Genomic DNA, 15,881 nt, shown 5'->3' with positions numbered 1-15,881 from the left:
TCCCGTTGCCTCCCCGCTTCCTTCAGCTGCATCAACATCAATTTTAGCCAGTGACCTCTGGAACAATCTGCTGGTCAGTTGCGCCGCCAGATACTGGTTCAATTTCAACCCTCAACAGTGGTCGCTCTCACCCCATCTGCTGGTCAGTTTCACCCCTCTCGCGGTCACATCCAGACCCCCATTTCCCGGCCAATTTCCACCTCGCCTCCCTCTCTCCCCGCTGCTCCCCGCCTCTGCACCTCTCGCTCTCCTGAGCAAGGTCAGCCCTGTCCGCTCCCACCTCCCGCGCTCCTCGCGCGCTCCTGCCAGCCGTGGTCCTCCGGGTCAGTGTCCAGCTGCTGCGGCCTCGGCCCCGCGCCTCCCGCCCCGCAGCCCCCTCCCTCGGCGTGCAGCGCCTCCCCTCCCTTCCCAGAGCAGCTGAAGGTCTCAGTCACCTCCGAGGGGGTTGCAGGGGGAGCGGAGGGGGCGGGGGAAGCCGCGGAGGGGGAGGCGGGGAAGCCTTGACGTCGCAGCCCGGGACGCGGCCGGGGGCCGGTAGGGGCTGGGGCGTCCGCCTGCGCGCCCCCTCCCCAAAGTCCCACCTCCCGGCCGCGGCGGGGAAAGTCTCCCAAAGCGTGAAGGGGGATTGGAGGAGGTTTTATTTCCCTTTGTGCCGGTGGCTGGGGCCGGATCGAGGCGGCCGGGCCGGGGGGCTGCGGGACCCGGGTTCCCCCCGGAGCGGAGAGGAGCGCAACAAAGGAGGTGCCGCGCGGAGGTCACCGTCCCCGCGGCCCAACTTTGCGCGCGGCGCCCGCGCCCGCGCCCCGGGGGAGCCCGCCCGCTGCGCTGAGGACCCAGGCGTCCGGGCTGAGCCGGGGTTGGGGGCGCCCGCGGGCGGCGCTTTCCCCGACTCCCGGCCCAGCAGAAGGGAATCCCCGAGCTTCCCGGAGGCGGCGGGCGGCAGAGCCGCTCACGGGGACCGCGCTTCCCGCGGAAACTCCGCGCGCTTCCGCGGGTGCCCCTCGCCCTGGCCCGGCCACCCGGCGCTCGGCGTTCAGGGCCCTGCGGGGCGCCCCCTTCCCCCGCCGTCCTTGAGGAGCCGGGCTAAGGTGGACTTTTGCTCTCCTTCCTCCTCTTCCTCCCTCTGTCTCCTTCTTTTCTCTTTTCACCGCCTTCTGAGCCCAGCCAAGGGACACACCTGATCTTTTTCCCCTCCCCCCTTCCTCCTCTTTCTCCTCCTCCCCCTCCCTCCTGCCCCCCCCTTCTCCCTGGGGACTCTGCGGAGAAAGGGGGCCGGGAAGGGGGCATGTGGGTCCCCCTCTGACAGTGGCCAGGTTTGGCGCGACACACGCACAGATGGCCAAGTGGCTGCGGGACTACCTGAGCTTTGGCGGTCGGAGGCCCCCTCCGCAGCCGCCCACCCCCGACTACACGGAGAGCGACATCCTGAGGGCCTACCGCGAGCAGAAGAGTCTGGACTTCGAGGACCCCTATGAGGACTCAGACGGCCGCCTGGAGGCCGACCGCGCCGGCCCCGGGGACTCCAAGGGCCTCGGAGACGCCAAGTACGACTCTCCCAAGCACCGGCTCATCAAGGTGGAGGCAGCAGCCATGGCCAGAGCCAAGGGCTTGCTGGGCAGCCCCGGGGAAGAGGTGCGTGGCTAAGTCCCAGACTTTGGGTGGCCCCAGGAGACTGGGTGGGGAGGGCCAGGCTGGGCTCCCTGGATGTCGGGGAACCTCGTTGAATGGGGCAGGCGGGAGCACCATGCAGACACTCCCCAATCCCCCACCTGCTTAGTGGAGTCTGATTTCTGTCCCTTTCCAGGGCTCAGCACTGGTTGTCCCACTATCTCTCTGGCCCTGCTTTGTCCCCCGGTCCCCTGCTCCCTGCTCCCCACCTCTAATCCCCTCCCCTCAGCTTCCCCAAACAGATCAGAGTGAGTCACTCCCCTAGCAAGCCTTGGAACCCCCACCACTATGCCCCTCCTCTGTCACGATTCCCATTTCACAGAAGTGGAAGCCAAGGCTCACGGAAGAGAAGCAACTGGCCAAAGGTCACAATGGCCCTAGCTTGTTAGAACTTGACCCAGATCTGCCCCCAATGCCCATGCCTTTTCCAGTATTTTTCCCAGATGATCAGGAAGTCGACCCCAAACCCTCCGTGGAGACAGAGAAGGATTTGAGGAGGCTGTGTTGGGCAGTGATTAAGAGCACAAACGAAGTGCCTTTACTTCTCTACTTCTTTCTCCAGCTGGAACTCGACACAGAGTACTCAGACCCCTTTGATGCCCAGCCTCACCCACCACCTTCAGATGATGGTTACATGGAGCCCTATGATGCCCAGCGGGCCGTGAGCGGTGAGTGAGCGGAGCTTGTGGGAAGGGGACCGGGTCCCCGGTGGGTGTGGGAGCTGACCAGTGTTCTTGGCCCCCCAGAACTGCCATGCAAGGGGGTGCAGCTGTATGACACTCCCTATGAGGAGCAGGACCAAGAGCCAGGAGATGGGGCCCCTTCTGGGAGGAGACCTCGCCAGAGCCGGCTGCCTCAGGAAGACGAGCGGCCTGCGGATGAGTATGACCAGCCCTGGGAGTGGAAGAAAGACCACATCTCCAAGGCGTTTGCAGGTGCCCCTCCGACCCAGGCCTTGACCGTCCCCCGGCCCTGAATGTCCATGTCCTTCGGTTTCCTGCTCTGGTCATATCCTCTGATTCAACTTATAAAACAGACCCTTATCACCTGCCACTCTGGTAGATTATTCATTCTCACTAAAGTGTGAATGGCTGATAATCGTAAATTTCTCTTCCTAGGAGAACTTGTATCTTCCTCGAGGAGAGAAACTCCTTTAGGGCACCTGTAGTGCTCACTGTAATGTAGGGATAGGCTTTGGCATCAGGTAGACCTGGATTTGTGTCACTTACTTGGAAAACGCGCTTTATCTTTTAGTCTCGGTTCCCTTACCCATCAAATGGGGCTCCTTATAGCAGCTACAGAACAGGGAGCGTGTAAACTGGGTGCTAGACAGTGCTCACACGGAGCTGTTGGGGACAGGGTAGCCTTTCTTAGTAACGATCATTAGGTGGGCTTGGGGCCAAGTCCTGAGTTGGGGAAGCATGGATAAGTCTGTGGCCTCTGTTTCCTCTTCTGTAAAAGGGTAACAATACTATGGTCCGCTTTAAGAATAAAATAACTTGGACCAGGAAGAGTTGTGCGAACCCAGCTTGGCCCCAGAAGTTGTACGACTGGGAGGATCACTGGGGCTCAGTGCCTCACTCTATCTGTCCGTACCTGGGGTGGGGGGGTGGTCTAGCTCTAGGACTTGGCCAGAATCTGCAGAACGACCCACCCATCCCTCTAAGGCATCCCTCGTCCCTCGTGGAACTGGGCCGCCCTCGCCAGCCACCACACTTAGGAGTGACCACACCCCTTTCTTCTGAAGGCTGACCGGTTGCTCCTGGACCAATCCTACCCAGCCCTTAAACCCAGCCCCTCCTGTCTTGGATTCTGATAGGTTTCCCAAACTGGCACCGCCTTCCTACTGAGAGTGCATTGGCTTACCCCGGTCCCGCCCCTCCCAGGTGGGTTGGACTTAACCCTTTCCTCTCTAACCCTCCCCCTCCAGTGCAGTTTGACAGTCCCGAGTGGGAAAGGACCCCAGGCTCAGCCAAAGAGCTCCGGAGACCCCCATCCAGAAGCCCCCAGCCCGCAGAGCGCGTGGACCCGGCCCTGCCCCTGGAGAAACAGCCGTGAGTGGGGAAGCTGACGTTGGAGGAGCCGGGTTGAATCCCTCTCCGCCCCGTACCAGCTGCAGACTCCACTCCTCGGACTGGGGGGCTGGGGGAAGTATGACTCATTCATTCACTTCATTCCTTTCTTCAACTAATCTTCACTGGGTGCCAGAGCCTGCCTGTGTCAGACACCTGGCCTAGGTACAAAGCAGAATCACATGGTGTCTCATTCCTCTGGCATCAGATTCTGGGTTCTAATCTCTGCTCTACATCTCTTGGCTGTGTAGCTTTGGGCAAGTCACTTAACCTCTCTGAACCTAGGGCTCAAAACCCCCAAGATGGTGCCCAGCTCAGAGTAAAAGGGGATGTCCTCCGTTCACTTGGATGACGCTCATGAGCCTGAGGGTACAGAGCAATCATCCGCATCGCATCCCAGCGGATCTGGGGATGGAGCTAAGAGGAGCAGAGTTTTGAGGGGGTCCCAACTTTGGGCTGGAGTGAGGTGCACCAGCTGGGAGGTTCTGGGCCTTCTCTGTGTCTCTCCAGCCTAGCAGTTCCTCCAGGAACTCCCTAAAAGCCCACTGAGCCCAGCCCAATGAGGTGGGGAGCTAGATATTTCCTTTCAACCCCTCCAGTCCAAAAGATACCATGGTGTGTTTATCACAGTTACTCCCAAACCCCCTAGGGGGGCCGTACAGAACGTACTGACGAACACTGAGGCACAGGAGGAGGAGATGTTTCCTCTCTGTTCAGTTTTCTTTCAATACAAAACCCGCGAAGTCTGTTTGGCGCTCCTGTGTGTGTGAGACCTTGCTCGCAAATGCTAACCTCTCTCGGAGTATATTCAGTACAAATATTAAGTAAATGATGGAACAGGTGGGTGGGGACACGGGTTGTGGCCAATCTCTAGAAAGCCAGACGCAAGTGACTCAACTTGAGGGATTAGGGAAGGGGAAATAGGACCTTGGGCACCTAACCTAGGGAGGCTGTAAAGATCAAGGTCAGGTGTATCTATTGAACTGGAGGGAGCAGTTCCACGTGGACCTGGGTTCAGCTGCCTTGCAGGGAAAAACCGTGTCTGCCTGAAAACCAGGCTCCCCTTGAGAAACCCAGGGGACTTGTTCTCACTTGTTTGCCTGGAGCTCACAAGTCCTGGAAAGGGCTGTGCCTGCACCAGCCCCCAGGGGGTGTTGGCAGGGGGATTGCCCTTTATGAGACATCTGCCCCCACCCCCTAGGTGGTTTCACGGCCCACTGAGCCGGGCAGATGCCGAGAACCTCCTGTCTCTCTGCAAGGCAGGCAGCTACCTCGTGCGGCTCAGCGAGACCAGTCCCCAAGACTGCTCCCTATCCCTCAGGTGAGGCCCCAGCCCCCTGAAGGGACCGAGGCTCACAGGACTACCTGCCTTGGGCTTTCGCTTTCGGGTTAATTCCGTGGGAGCAGAAGGTGGCACCAGCGGGCGGGGCTTCCAGGGCTGCCCAGCAAAGCTTTCGGAACCGTGGAGGGGACTTCTGGGACCAGTGGGCCAGAGGGTGTGGCTTCCAGGGAGGCCGTAGGCAGGGTTCCAACGAAGAGTGAGCCCCCTGTCACCGGAGGTATGCAAGAAGGCGGAGTGGAAGCCATCCAGTAGACCTAGGATGTGGGTGAGGTGGGGACCTAGATTATTTCCTTTAAACTCCTCCAGTCCAAAAGTTGAAGTGTCTCTCGGGGCCAGAATCTCTGAGTGGCCCTGTAGGCCTTTGAGTTTGAGATCCTGATTCTACGTGCTTCTCTGCCTAAGATTCTAAATGTGTCTGATTATAACAAGCTCCAAAATTCGACTGGGCACCTGACTGTGAGATTCCTGCAAGGGCAACATTGAAGAGGGCTTGGAGAATTGCTTTAAAGCCTGCCTCTGCCACTTTATAGCTGTGTTACCTTAGCCAAATTCCTCAACCTCTCTGGGCCTTGCTTTTCTCATCTATGAAATGAAGCTACAAACAGCACCTACTTCATGGTAATGTTGCCATGATTAAATCCCACACACACACACACACTCATACACACTCACTCTCACACACTCACACACACTCACTCACACTCACACACTCACACACACTCTCACACACACTCACACACACACACACACACACAGGAATTGTTGGGCCTAGTGTCCCGGCAACAGGAAGTGTTTCATTCATATTAGTGATGATAAGATCATTCCCAGGTTCAATGTCATTCAACTCGCCAGAGATGGAAGCAAGGAAAGGGACCCCAGCCTTTAGAGCGGACAGGCGGGCAAGGCATCCCTGCCAATGGGGAGCAAGCCCAGAGCTTGGCACCCAAGTGGCCATTTAGCAGAAATATTTGGGAATGCCAGCCACCAGCTTCTGGGGGCTACGGGGGGGTGCTTTAGGGTTGGAGAGCATGAGCAGGTCTGGGGTGCTCAAGGCACTCTGACGCCTGTCCCCCAGGAGCAGCCAGAGCTTCCTACACCTGAAGTTCGCACGGACCCGAGAGAACCAGTTCGTGCTGGGTCAGCACAGCGGCCCCTTCACCAGCGTGCCGGAGCTGGTCCTCCATTACAGCTCCCGGCCGCTGCCTGTGCAGGGCGCTGAGCATCTGGCCCTGCTGTACCCCGTGGTCATGCAGACCCCCTGACCCCAGCACCTTCAGCCCCTGCGCTGCACTGGGCGGGCCCAGAATCACTGGCTGCAAACGCTCCAAGTCTTTCCAGAGACTCGCCACCCCTCCAGGCCCTTGGTCTTCATCAGAGCTGCCTTCTTGGCCCTCTCTTGGGTGCTAGGGACCAGAATTGTGTCTCCGAGCACTCCCCTGGCCTGGAAAATAAATAAGTTATTGTGTGTTTCAAGTGTCCTTTCTGGGAGGCAGGGATCCCAGCTCCAGGGAAAGGAGAGGATGAGTGACCCTTACACCCTTAGGGGGGAACGGCATCCCCAGCTGGGGGTGAAGCCTGAATTGCTCACGGGGTCAGCGGGGGGGGGGGGTGGGGGGCGGGGAACACAAGTAAGAGAGCTAGGGTTAGGCAGGGAGAGATCGTATGAGGTCAGAGGAAAACCCGGACACAGCTGATACAGACAGATACAAAGATGGAGAAACCGACGGGGGAGGCTCTCAGGCCAGCCCTGCCCCCACGCGGCCCCTCCCTTGCACCCCGGCAGGGCTGCCTGCCTAGGCCTGATGCTGCTGCGGAAAGGACATCTGTCCCCATGGAAACAGCAGAAGTGGGGGAGGGGAGCCGAGCCCAGCTGGTGACACTTCAAGGTGACAGTCGGGCAGGAGACCCGGGGAGCTGATGAATTCCAGGCAGCCCCGATGTCCCCCCGTCACCCTTCATCTGCACAACGACCCAGAGAGGGGGGTGCTTCCAGCTCAAGGTGCTGTGTGGAGGTCGGGGGCATCACTTCTCTGCTAATTGGACATGACTCTCCAAGGATAAGAGAAGAGAAGGCTACTCTCCAAGTAGCCAGTCATTACAGAGCCCCCTCACCACGGTGGACTCCCCCCCCCAGCCATCCTGGGGCTCAGGAACCCCCAGACAACCCCTCCGATATCTTTAACACCCCCCAACTCACAAAATCTGGCTCTCCTCTATAAGCCTTTATTGAGCGCTCTGGGGGTGAGGGAGGAATCCGGCGGTATAGTAATGAGGACCGGGTCTTGGGCTGGGCCGTTGGACTCCCTGACTTTTTGGGAAATCGGTCACATCTTCACATGGCCATTGGTGGGAGGGGATCTTTTCTGGGGTTTCGAGTCCTCTCCCCACTTCAAGGAGCCCTCTTGGCCACTGCCGCCCAGAGGGGTGTGGGTCAGGGGAGAGGCCGACGGTAGATATGGGGTGACTCGACCTGGGGCTGGGGCAAGGCTTCTGGGCCAGGAGCTGCTGGGGGCCGGGAGGCTGGGGGAAAGAGATGGAATAGAAGCTCTGACTCTTCTGGTCCGCGCTGGGGATGTCCAGCACCTTCCCCTCCACACGCCACGCCTTACTCTTCTTTGGGGCCCTCCGGGGCTGGTAAAGGACGTTCCCGTAGAGAGGATGCCCTGCGAAGGTGGGAGGGAGGGATGACACACAGTAAGAGGGGAAAATCACGTGAGACAGCCTACCTCTGCTCTCGCCCACCCGGCGCAGCCCCACCCGCCCTCCTTCCAGAAGGGGCAGACGGGGCGCGCTCGGCGTCCGGGCCAAGCGGCTGCAGTTCCCACCTCCGCCACGCGGGGGCAGGGGCGCCGGCGGAACCCGTCTGCCGCCCCCACCGCCACCTGGGCGGTTACCTGAGTCCTCGCGCCTGCTGCGACGTCGGCCCCAGACCCAGGCGCTCAGCGCGAAGGCGGCCACGGCCACGCCCCCTGCCACCAGCGGCGCCACCAGGAGTCCTGGGGAGGGGGAGTGCGGGGCGGTCTGGCGGGGGCCGGGGCGCGGGGGCCGGGGCGGGGCTGGAGGCGGGGCTCGCGGCCGGGGCTCACCTGAGTCGACCGAGGTCTGGTTCGCGGGCAGGCCATCTGCAGAGAAGAAACCTGTGTCTCGGGGGTGCTCACGTTCGAGTCCAGCCTCCACCCTTCAGGGTCAGAGCCCCCCCATCCCAGCGGGACGTCAGCATTCCGCCCCTGCCTTGCTGCGTGAGTCCGGGCAGGTGTCCCTCCGGACCTGTTTCCTCTTCTGAAAAACGAGGCGGCCCGTTTCTGCCTTGCTCAGTTATTGTAAAATAATCGCCGAATGGATTTTTTTCATCATGAGCTCCCACCATCCTTGTCATGAACCCCATCACCCCCATAAGACTCCACCATTCCCATCACAAGCCCTGTCATCCCCATAAGCCCCATCACTGACATCATGAGCTCCATCATTGCCACCGTGAGCTTCACGATCCTGGTCATGGAATCCACCATCTTTATGGCTCCTGTTTTTTGAGCTCAACTCTGCTGTCGAGCGCATTTTACGTACAAGGAAACTGAGTCTCAGCCTGAGTCACTTGCCTGGGGTCATGCACCCAGGCAGCAACAGTGCCTTGCTTTGAACAAAGGTGTTGCTCACCTCAGCTCCCCTTTCCTTTTCTGTTTCAGGAAAAAAGAAAAGAAAGAAAAAAGAAAAAGAAAGGAAAGGAAGAAAAAGCTTATACTGGCCTGACCTTTTGAGTCTTGCTGAGTGATGAGCCTAACAGACATAAATCATCACTTAGGTTTACTGAGGACTTATCATGTTCCAGACCCTGTAATAAACTCTTTGGATATAATTACTTCAAATTCACCTAACCCAGAGCTAAGGAAACAGGCACAGAGGTGTCAAGTTACTTGCCCAAGGTCACACAGCAAGTGAACAGCAGAGTGGGGACATGTTCCCAGGTCTGTATAGTTGATATGAACTCCAGCCAAAGGCTCTTGGTGTGACTAAGATGAGGCCCAGCGCCCCTGACCTCTTCACCTTGTATGTTTTAAAGTTGGCGTCAGGGGGACCTGGGGGGCTCAGTCGGTTAAGCGTCTGCCTTAGTTGCAGATCGTGATCCCAGGGTCCTGGGATCGAGCCCTTACGTCGGGCTCGCTGCTCCATGGGGAGCCTGCTTCTCCCTCTGCCTTTGCCTCTGTGTGTGTGTGTGTGTGTGTGTGTGTCTCATGAATAAATAAATAGAATCTTAAAAAAAAAAAAGTTGGCTTTGGTCCCTGGGGACTACCAAGCAGCTGTTGGGGGGGGGAGGGGAGAGCCAGCTGTGTGTAGCTGGAGGCAGACCGGTCCCCATCCCTGCAGATGCCGACAATGCACAGCCTGGTGCCTCTGCAATCCAGATTCTGCTAATTGGTAATTGGCCCTCTCATTACTAGAAGGTGGGGGCAGGCAGGACAGCCATAAGGCATGGCCCTAGAGGCAGGCGGTGGGAGGGTCCTGCCAACAGGAGAGGAACGGGCATCTCTTTGGGCCAGGAACTGGGGAGGTGCTCCATCCTCTGCCTCATGGGTCCAGGCATGTGCCCGAGGCCCTCAGGAACCACTGAGAGAGCACGAGCCCCCTCTGGGTCTGCTGGCGCCTCCAGGCCCCATGCAGGGTTTGGCCCAAAGTGGGTTGTCATGCAGAATAGGGGGAGTGTATGCGCTGGGCTTTCGAGAAAGCTGGCTGCGTCCCTGGCTCGTGGATGTGGCTGGACACATCTAGGCCTTCTCTGGGCCTTAGCTTTCTCATCTCTAGATGGAGGCAGCCGGCTTAGCCGAACTGGGAAATTCCTTCTAGCCTGGAGAATCAAAGGCTTTCAGTGTGGATTCTATATCTGTCCTTACACGCTCTGAGCCTGAAAAATTCTAAAAGCCTATTTAAAGTATTTAAGATACTGCAATTCTAAGATTCTAGAATCATCTGTTCCTTTATGTCAGTTTCTCAACCTCTTTTCATTATCACCCCCCAAAGAGACTTTTAAAATCTTACGTTGTTTCCCCATGACGTTTCAGTACCACAGATACAGCGTGAATCTCTGTGTACTGCCCACACATCTGTGCTTTATACGTAAAAAAATAAAATCTTTGTTGCTCCCCAAGAACCAATTCTTGCCTCCTTAGGAGCAAGATTCCCCATTGAGAATGCCGTAGTTCTAAGAGCCTAGACTTCTACGCCCCTAGGATTCTAGAACTGCAAGAATCTGTTTTGTGGTTCGAGATCCTAGAATTGTCTGAGGCACAACAGAAATGTGTTGGCCAAAGACCAGTTGTAATTTGTTCACAGCGCCCTTATTCGTGATTGCCAACAACCAGGAGCTGCCAAAATGCCCATCCATAGGAAATTGGATTGATGGATGGTGGTGGTCTACAGAAAGAGAAAGAACATCCCGCTGCTGCGTGACCAAGATGGACGTACCTTCTGGCCGAGTGGGGGATTCAGTGTTGAATGAAAGAAGCCAGGCACAGAAGAGAATGTACTCTAGGATTTCCCTTAAGTAGCACACAAAGCCAGGCCAAATAAGTCTATGCAGCCAGAAGTCAGGATGATGCGTGTGTGCATGGGTGGGGGGAAGGGGTCCGGGAGGCAGGAAGTCTTGCTTCTTGAGCTGGGTGCTGGTACAAGGGGTGGGCTCGGGCTGTGGTCCGAACGTGTCCCCCTGCAATTCCTACGTGGAGTCCTAACCCCTGGAGGTGATGGAAGGAGGAGGTGGGACCTCAGAAGGTGATTAGGTCCTGAGCCCTCACAAATGGGATACGTGTTCTTATAAAAGAGACATCACTGTCTCTTCCTCCACGTGAAGGGCACCAACTACAAAGCAGGGTGAGAGTCCTCACCAGAACACAACCATGCTGGGGCCCTGATCTTGGACTTCCAGCCTCCAGAACTATGAGAAATAAGTTTCTGCTGTCTACAAACCACCCCAGTCTGCAGTATTTTGTTATAGCAGCCCAAATGGATGAAAGCATCCACTAAACCGGCCACTTACAATATGCGTTTTTTTTTCTGTATGTTGGAGATACTTTAATAATACATTTTTTTAAAAAAAAGATTCTGGGATTGTGTTTAATCAAAACTCCAGAATTACATGTATTCGAGAGTCTTCATGATTGTGGAATTCGGGAAGAAGCCTCAGCAAACTTCAGCCTGTGGATCCAACTAGGCCCACTACCTGTTTTTTTAAATAAAGTTTTATTGGAACCTAGCCCCACCCATTCACGCCTGTCCAGTCTATGGAGGATTTCACGCTATAATGGCAGAGTGGAGTCGTTACAACGTAGAACACAAAGCAGAAAATATTTACTCTGTGGGCCTTTACAGAATGTTTGCTGAGTGTTCATCTAGAATTATAAGTTCCAGCATGTCTTTGGTTCTGCAAGTCTAGATTTTGACGTTCTTGACTTTGCAGGATCTCTGCTTCTAAGAATCCCATTGGAAGACTTTAGAGTTTATGTTCCTAGGAAGGAATTTGAGATTCTAGAGTCTTAAGATCTTATAAGTTCCAAGAGCCCACTTCTTCCCTCCACTTGCTCCCATACCTTTCTCCACCAGGAGCTGCGTGCCATTGCCCTGCTCCACCTCCAACTTAGGAATCTCCACGGCCACCCAGCACACGTAGTCCCCACTGTCGTTGAGGCTCACGTGGTCCAGCTGCAGGGTGAGGTTGCCAGGCGGCTTCCAGGAAAGCAGCCTCCAGGGCCCGCAGACCCCCAGGCTGAGGCTGCCATTGGTGATGTGTGGCTCACACAAGGATACACCGTCCTTGGTCCACCCAACCCGGAGCCGCTCCCAGGCTTGGGACTGTATCACCCAGCAGGCCAAGGTCACCTGGCTTCCCTGTGTCACCTGCAACCACTTGGGCTCCTGCTGCACTCTCAGGCCTGTGGCTCCTTGCAGGACGAGGGGATACAAGAAGTAAGGCTGGTGTGTGTGTGTGGGGGGGGACTTACTCCCCCAGTGGCCCACAGGGCTGAGGCTACATGATCTTTGCAAGATCACGTCTCACTGAGGCTCAAAGTCTTTTTTTTTTTTTTTTAAGATTTTATCTATTTATTTGACAGAGAGCGTGAGAGAGCACGAGCAGGGGGAGCAGCAGACAGAGGGAGAAGCAGGCTCCCTGCTGAGCAGAGCTCGATCCCAGGACTCTGAGATCATGACCGAGCTAAAGGCAGACACCCAACCATCTGAGCCACCCAGGAGCCCCTCAAAGTCTTCATTTGTGAAATGGGTTTAACTTTCTTTCGGCACTTGGGAGATTTCTGGGAGGACTCTATGACCAGTCCAGCTCTCGGCACACAAATACTGCCTTGTGTGTGCCGAGCCCTGTTCTGGACACCACGGACACAGACAGACGTGATGAAGACAGACAGAAATTCTTGCCCCACTCTGGAGCTGACAGTCTGGGGGGGGAGAGAGAGAGAGAGAGAGAGACACGGGATGTCATGAAGTGAGAATCCTGATGGAGGGTAAGGCTGAAGTGAGAAAGAATCTACTTATAGAGGGTGGTCAGGGAAGGCTTCTCAGAGGAGGTGATGTTTGAATTGAGATCCAAATGGTAAGAAGTAGCCAGTGGTGGGAAGAAAGGAAAATGGAGGAAGAGCACGCCAGGCAGAGGAAGCAGGCCATGCAAAGGCCCTGCGCACAACCATGCCTGGTATGTTGGAGAAAGAGCGAGGAGGCCCTTGTGGCTGGAGTAGAGTGACTGAGGGGGAGAGAGGGAGGAAGTGGAATTGGAGAGAAGATGCTTCTACAAGGCTTTGCAGGCCCACAGGGTGGAGGTGGGGAGAGGGAAGCAGTTTGCTTTTTAATCTAAGTGTGATAGGAAACCAGGGGAGCAGAGGAAAACATGGTCCAATTTAAGGTTTTTTTTTTAATTTATTTTACTTATTTGAGAGAGAGAGAGAGAGAGAGAGCATGCAAGCAGGGGGAGGGGGAGAGAAAGAGAGAATTTCAAGCAGAACCCCACCCCCACACTGAGCACAGAGCCTGACCTCAGGATGTCACGACCCTATGAGATCATGCCCTTCGCTGAAATCAGGAGTCAGTGCTCAACCAGCTGAGCCACCCAGGCGCCCCCCAATTTAAGTTTTAAAAAGATCACCCTGTGCTGTGTTGAGAACAGACTGTGGGGGTGGGAGAGGGGTTCAGGGGTGGCTGGGGGATGAGGGTCCACGAGCATAGTAACAGGGGCTGGACCCTGGAAAAAAGCGATCAGCAGCCAAATGGATTGAGAAAAGTAAAGAAGGACGGTAGCAGATTCCCAAGGTTTCAGCCTCGGGCACTGTGTGAAGGGCGGTGGCTTCAGGCCAATACGGAGGATCCTGACAGAGGAGCAAGGCTGGAGTCGAAGAAAAGTTTGCTTTGGGCCCCTGAGATGTCTGAGGTGCCTAGCAGACCCTCCAGAAGGGGTGCCTTTAGCTCAAGTTCCTGGCCTTTTTTTTTTTTAAGATTTTATTTATTTATTTGACAGAGAGAGAGAGACACAGCGAGAGAGCGGGGGAGTGGGAGAGGGAGAAAGGCTCCCCGCTGAGCAGGGAGCCTGATGTGGGGCTCCATGTGGGGCTCGATGCGGGGCTCGATCCCAGGACCCTGGGATCATGACCTGAGCTGAAGGCAGACGCTCAACGACTGAGCCACCCAGGCGCCTGTTCCTGGCCTTTGATCTGCAATGGCAGCTGATGCTAGAGAGATGAGATCCAGGCGGATGGAAGAGCAGGTGCAAGGGCCCCGGAGGTGGGATGGAGCTTGGTGTATTGGGAAAAAAAGGAAAGAAAGGAAGGAAGGAAGGAAGAAAGAAAGAAAGAGGCAGCAGGCCAGACAAGGGTGAGAAAAGGAAAGCTGTGGAGGGTGCAGACGACAGAGGCCAGCGGAGCCCCCTCATGCAAGCCTGGTGTGTAGGTCGTGGTGTGAGTTTTACTCTAGGGACCCAGTCTGAGGATCCTGCTAGAACCCTTCAAGCCTTGTAAGGTTCTGGGTATCAGAGAGAAACAGGATCTATTTAACGGAGCACAGAGATTGGGTCCCAGGGGCTGGGAGCCAGGGGGCAGGCTTCTGGGGTGATGGACAACAGCAGGGAGGGCAGAGGGGAGAGGGGGCCCAAGTACTCACCCCAGAACTGCACCAGGAGGACCAGCGCTGTGCCCAGGGACTCCATTCCTGGCCCACCAGGCCCCCCCCCCTCCTGGCGGGCGCCCGACACCCCATCCCCCCATCCTAGGTGACAGACTTCCTGCCACAGTCTCCGCCCCCCCACCACAGAGGCAGGTGTGACAGCCAGGCCAGATGTCTAGTAACTAATCCTGGTTAGGGCTCTGCTGCCTCCCCTCTGGTGCCCGGGTTTCCCCAAAGATTTTTTGTTTTTGTTTTCTTTAATCTGAAAAGCAGTATGTGTGTGTGAATGGAATACTGCGTCCCAGTGAGTGCAAATCTTTCTGGGAGATGCTATTTATTTATTTTAAAGATTTTATTTATCTATTTGACAGAGAGAGACACAGCGAGAGAGGGAACACAAGCAGGGGGAGTGGGAGAGGGAGAAGCCGGCTTCCCGCCGAGCAGGGAGCCCGACGCGGGGCTCGATCCCAGGACTCTGGGATCATGACCTGAGCCGAACACAGGCGCTTAATGACTGAGCCACCCAGGCGCCCTGGGAGATGCTATTTAAATACACCTGAGGGCACCTGGGTGGCTCAGTGAGTTCCCAGGGTGCTGGGATCGAGTCCCGCATCCGGCTCCTCGCTCAGCAGTGAGCCTGCTTCTCCTCCCTCTGCGTGCTGCTCCCCCTGCTTGTGCGCTCTCTCTCTCTGTCAACTAAATAAATAAATAAAATCTTTAAAAAAATAAAAATAAAAAATAAACACACCTGAGCTGGGGGGGGGGGTCACGCTGGAAGGTTAGGTGATGCAGGTGTGGGAACAGGGGGCAGGCAGCAGAGGCCTGAGCTTGGATTGAAGATCGGAATCCTAGCTTCAATTATTTGGCCCCCAAAATGTCTTCCTTTGAGGTTCAGAGTAGATTTGTGCTGATGGCTTCAGGTCCCATGACAGGTATTGGGGGGCTCCCCTGTCCCCACAGCCTGCACAGAAGTTTGGGGGCCCAGTGGAGCAGGTTCGTAGGGCCTGGGATTTCTCCCAGCCCTGCATTTGTCACCCTGGGGGGGTGGGGTGGGAGGAGGTGGCAGAATTCAGGCCTCAATGTGTCACCCTAACCACATGATGACCTCTTTTCTCACCCAAAAAGAAGAGGTCCTGTGTGCTCGGAAGCGCCCTTCCTATCAACCGCAGGACGGCCCCTGCCTGCCACGACACTCTGCCCACACCGCCCCAGCGGACACACACAGCTTCCCAACCTCCCCTACCCAGGCCACCTCTTCCCTCCGACTTTCTTCTCAAACTCTACCCTTCCCCCACCAACTCTACCCTTCCCCCACAGTCTGCCCAGAGGCAATGCTCGAGATCCTGGATAGATCTGGCCGCAGGCTGACAGGGAAGACCAAACCGGACACAGACATTCAGAGACCTGTGGCTTCCGGTCAGGCAGACAGACTTCTGGAGGAGGGGCTGTGAGAGCCTAGGGCTTTGTGGGATGTATAGGAGTTCAGTTGTGCCTTGGGGAGAGAAAGGGCATTCGAAGCTGAACATCAGCTCGGGCAAAATGTAAATGCTAGGAGTAAATGCAAGGAGTGTGAGCGGTTAGGGGCCAGATCTCATTGGAGGAGAGTATGGAATTCCAGTTTGAGGAACAGCCACGAAATGGCATGGGTG

The 15,881-nt window shown here is 56.4% G+C and overlaps 2 protein-coding genes across 6 annotated transcripts; one reads left to right on the top strand and one right to left on the bottom strand.

Moving 5' to 3' along the window:
* Window positions 1-74: 74 nt before the first annotated feature.
* On the top strand, window positions 75-6,428 carry SHD (Src homology 2 domain containing transforming protein D). Of its 2 annotated transcripts, XM_073887224.1 has the most exons (7): window positions 75-142; window positions 1,165-1,632; window positions 2,231-2,336; window positions 2,415-2,603; window positions 3,599-3,722; window positions 4,942-5,061; window positions 6,158-6,428. In XM_073887224.1, the coding sequence occupies exons 2-7, from the start codon at window positions 1,336-1,338 to the stop codon at window positions 6,342-6,344; spliced, it is 1,023 nt and encodes a 340-aa protein (XP_073743325.1). In that variant the 5' UTR covers window positions 75-142; window positions 1,165-1,335; the 3' UTR covers window positions 6,345-6,428. The 2 variants fall into 2 exon arrangements, with proteins under 2 accessions (XP_073743325.1, XP_025716816.1); XM_025861031.2 differs by lacking the exon at window positions 75-142 and having other exon boundaries at window positions 996-1,632.
* Window positions 6,429-7,289: 861 nt separating this feature from the next.
* On the bottom strand, window positions 7,290-14,332 carry TMIGD2 (transmembrane and immunoglobulin domain containing 2). 4 transcript variants are annotated; one of them, XM_025861489.2, is made up of 6 exons: window positions 14,230-14,332; window positions 11,661-12,011; window positions 8,169-8,204; window positions 7,977-8,078; window positions 7,692-7,745; window positions 7,290-7,602 (listed from the first exon to the last, which is right to left on the bottom strand). In XM_025861489.2, exons 1-6 carry the CDS (start codon window positions 14,273-14,275, stop codon window positions 7,514-7,516), a joined length of 678 nt encoding a protein of 225 aa, XP_025717274.1. In that variant the 5' UTR covers window positions 14,276-14,332; the 3' UTR covers window positions 7,290-7,513. The 4 variants fall into 4 exon arrangements, with proteins under 4 accessions (XP_025717274.1, XP_025717272.1, XP_025717273.1 ...); XM_025861487.1 differs by having other exon boundaries at window positions 7,290-7,745; XM_025861488.1 differs by having other exon boundaries at window positions 7,290-7,745; window positions 11,661-11,772.
* Between the last annotated feature and the right edge of the window lie 1,549 nt (window positions 14,333-15,881).

This window comes from Callorhinus ursinus, unplaced genomic scaffold, assembly GCF_003265705.2.
Source record: "Callorhinus ursinus isolate GAN/ISIS: 27379988/994484 unplaced genomic scaffold, GSC_fseal_2.0 scaffold77, whole genome shotgun sequence".
Classification (NCBI taxonomy): Eukaryota; Metazoa; Chordata; class Mammalia; order Carnivora; family Otariidae; genus Callorhinus; species Callorhinus ursinus.
This window is presented reverse-complemented; position numbering and strand designations above follow the sequence as displayed.

Coding starts and splice junctions, on each gene's coding strand:
- SHD (XM_073887224.1), top strand. CDS start 1,336: ATGGCCAAGTGGCTGCGGGACTACCTGAGCTTTGGCGGTCGGAGGCCC. Junction 1,633..2,230: donor TGGGCAGCCCCGGGGAAGAG/GTGCGTGGCTAA, acceptor TTCTTTCTCCAG/CTGGAACTCGACACAGAGTA. Junction 2,604..3,598: donor CATCTCCAAGGCGTTTGCAG/GTGCCCCTCCGA, acceptor CTCCCCCTCCAG/TGCAGTTTGACAGTCCCGAG.
- TMIGD2 (XM_025861487.1), bottom strand. CDS start 14,275: ATGGAGTCCCTGGGCACAGCGCTGGTCCTCCTGGTGCAGTTCTGGG. Junction 8,205..11,660: donor GCAGCTCCTGGTGGAGAAAG/GTATGGGAGCAA, acceptor TCTTCTCTGCAG/ATGGCCTGCCCGCGAACCAG. Junction 7,746..7,976: donor CAGCAGGCGCGAGGACTCAG/GTAACCGCCCAG, acceptor CCACCTTCGCAG/GGCATCCTCTCTACGGGAAC.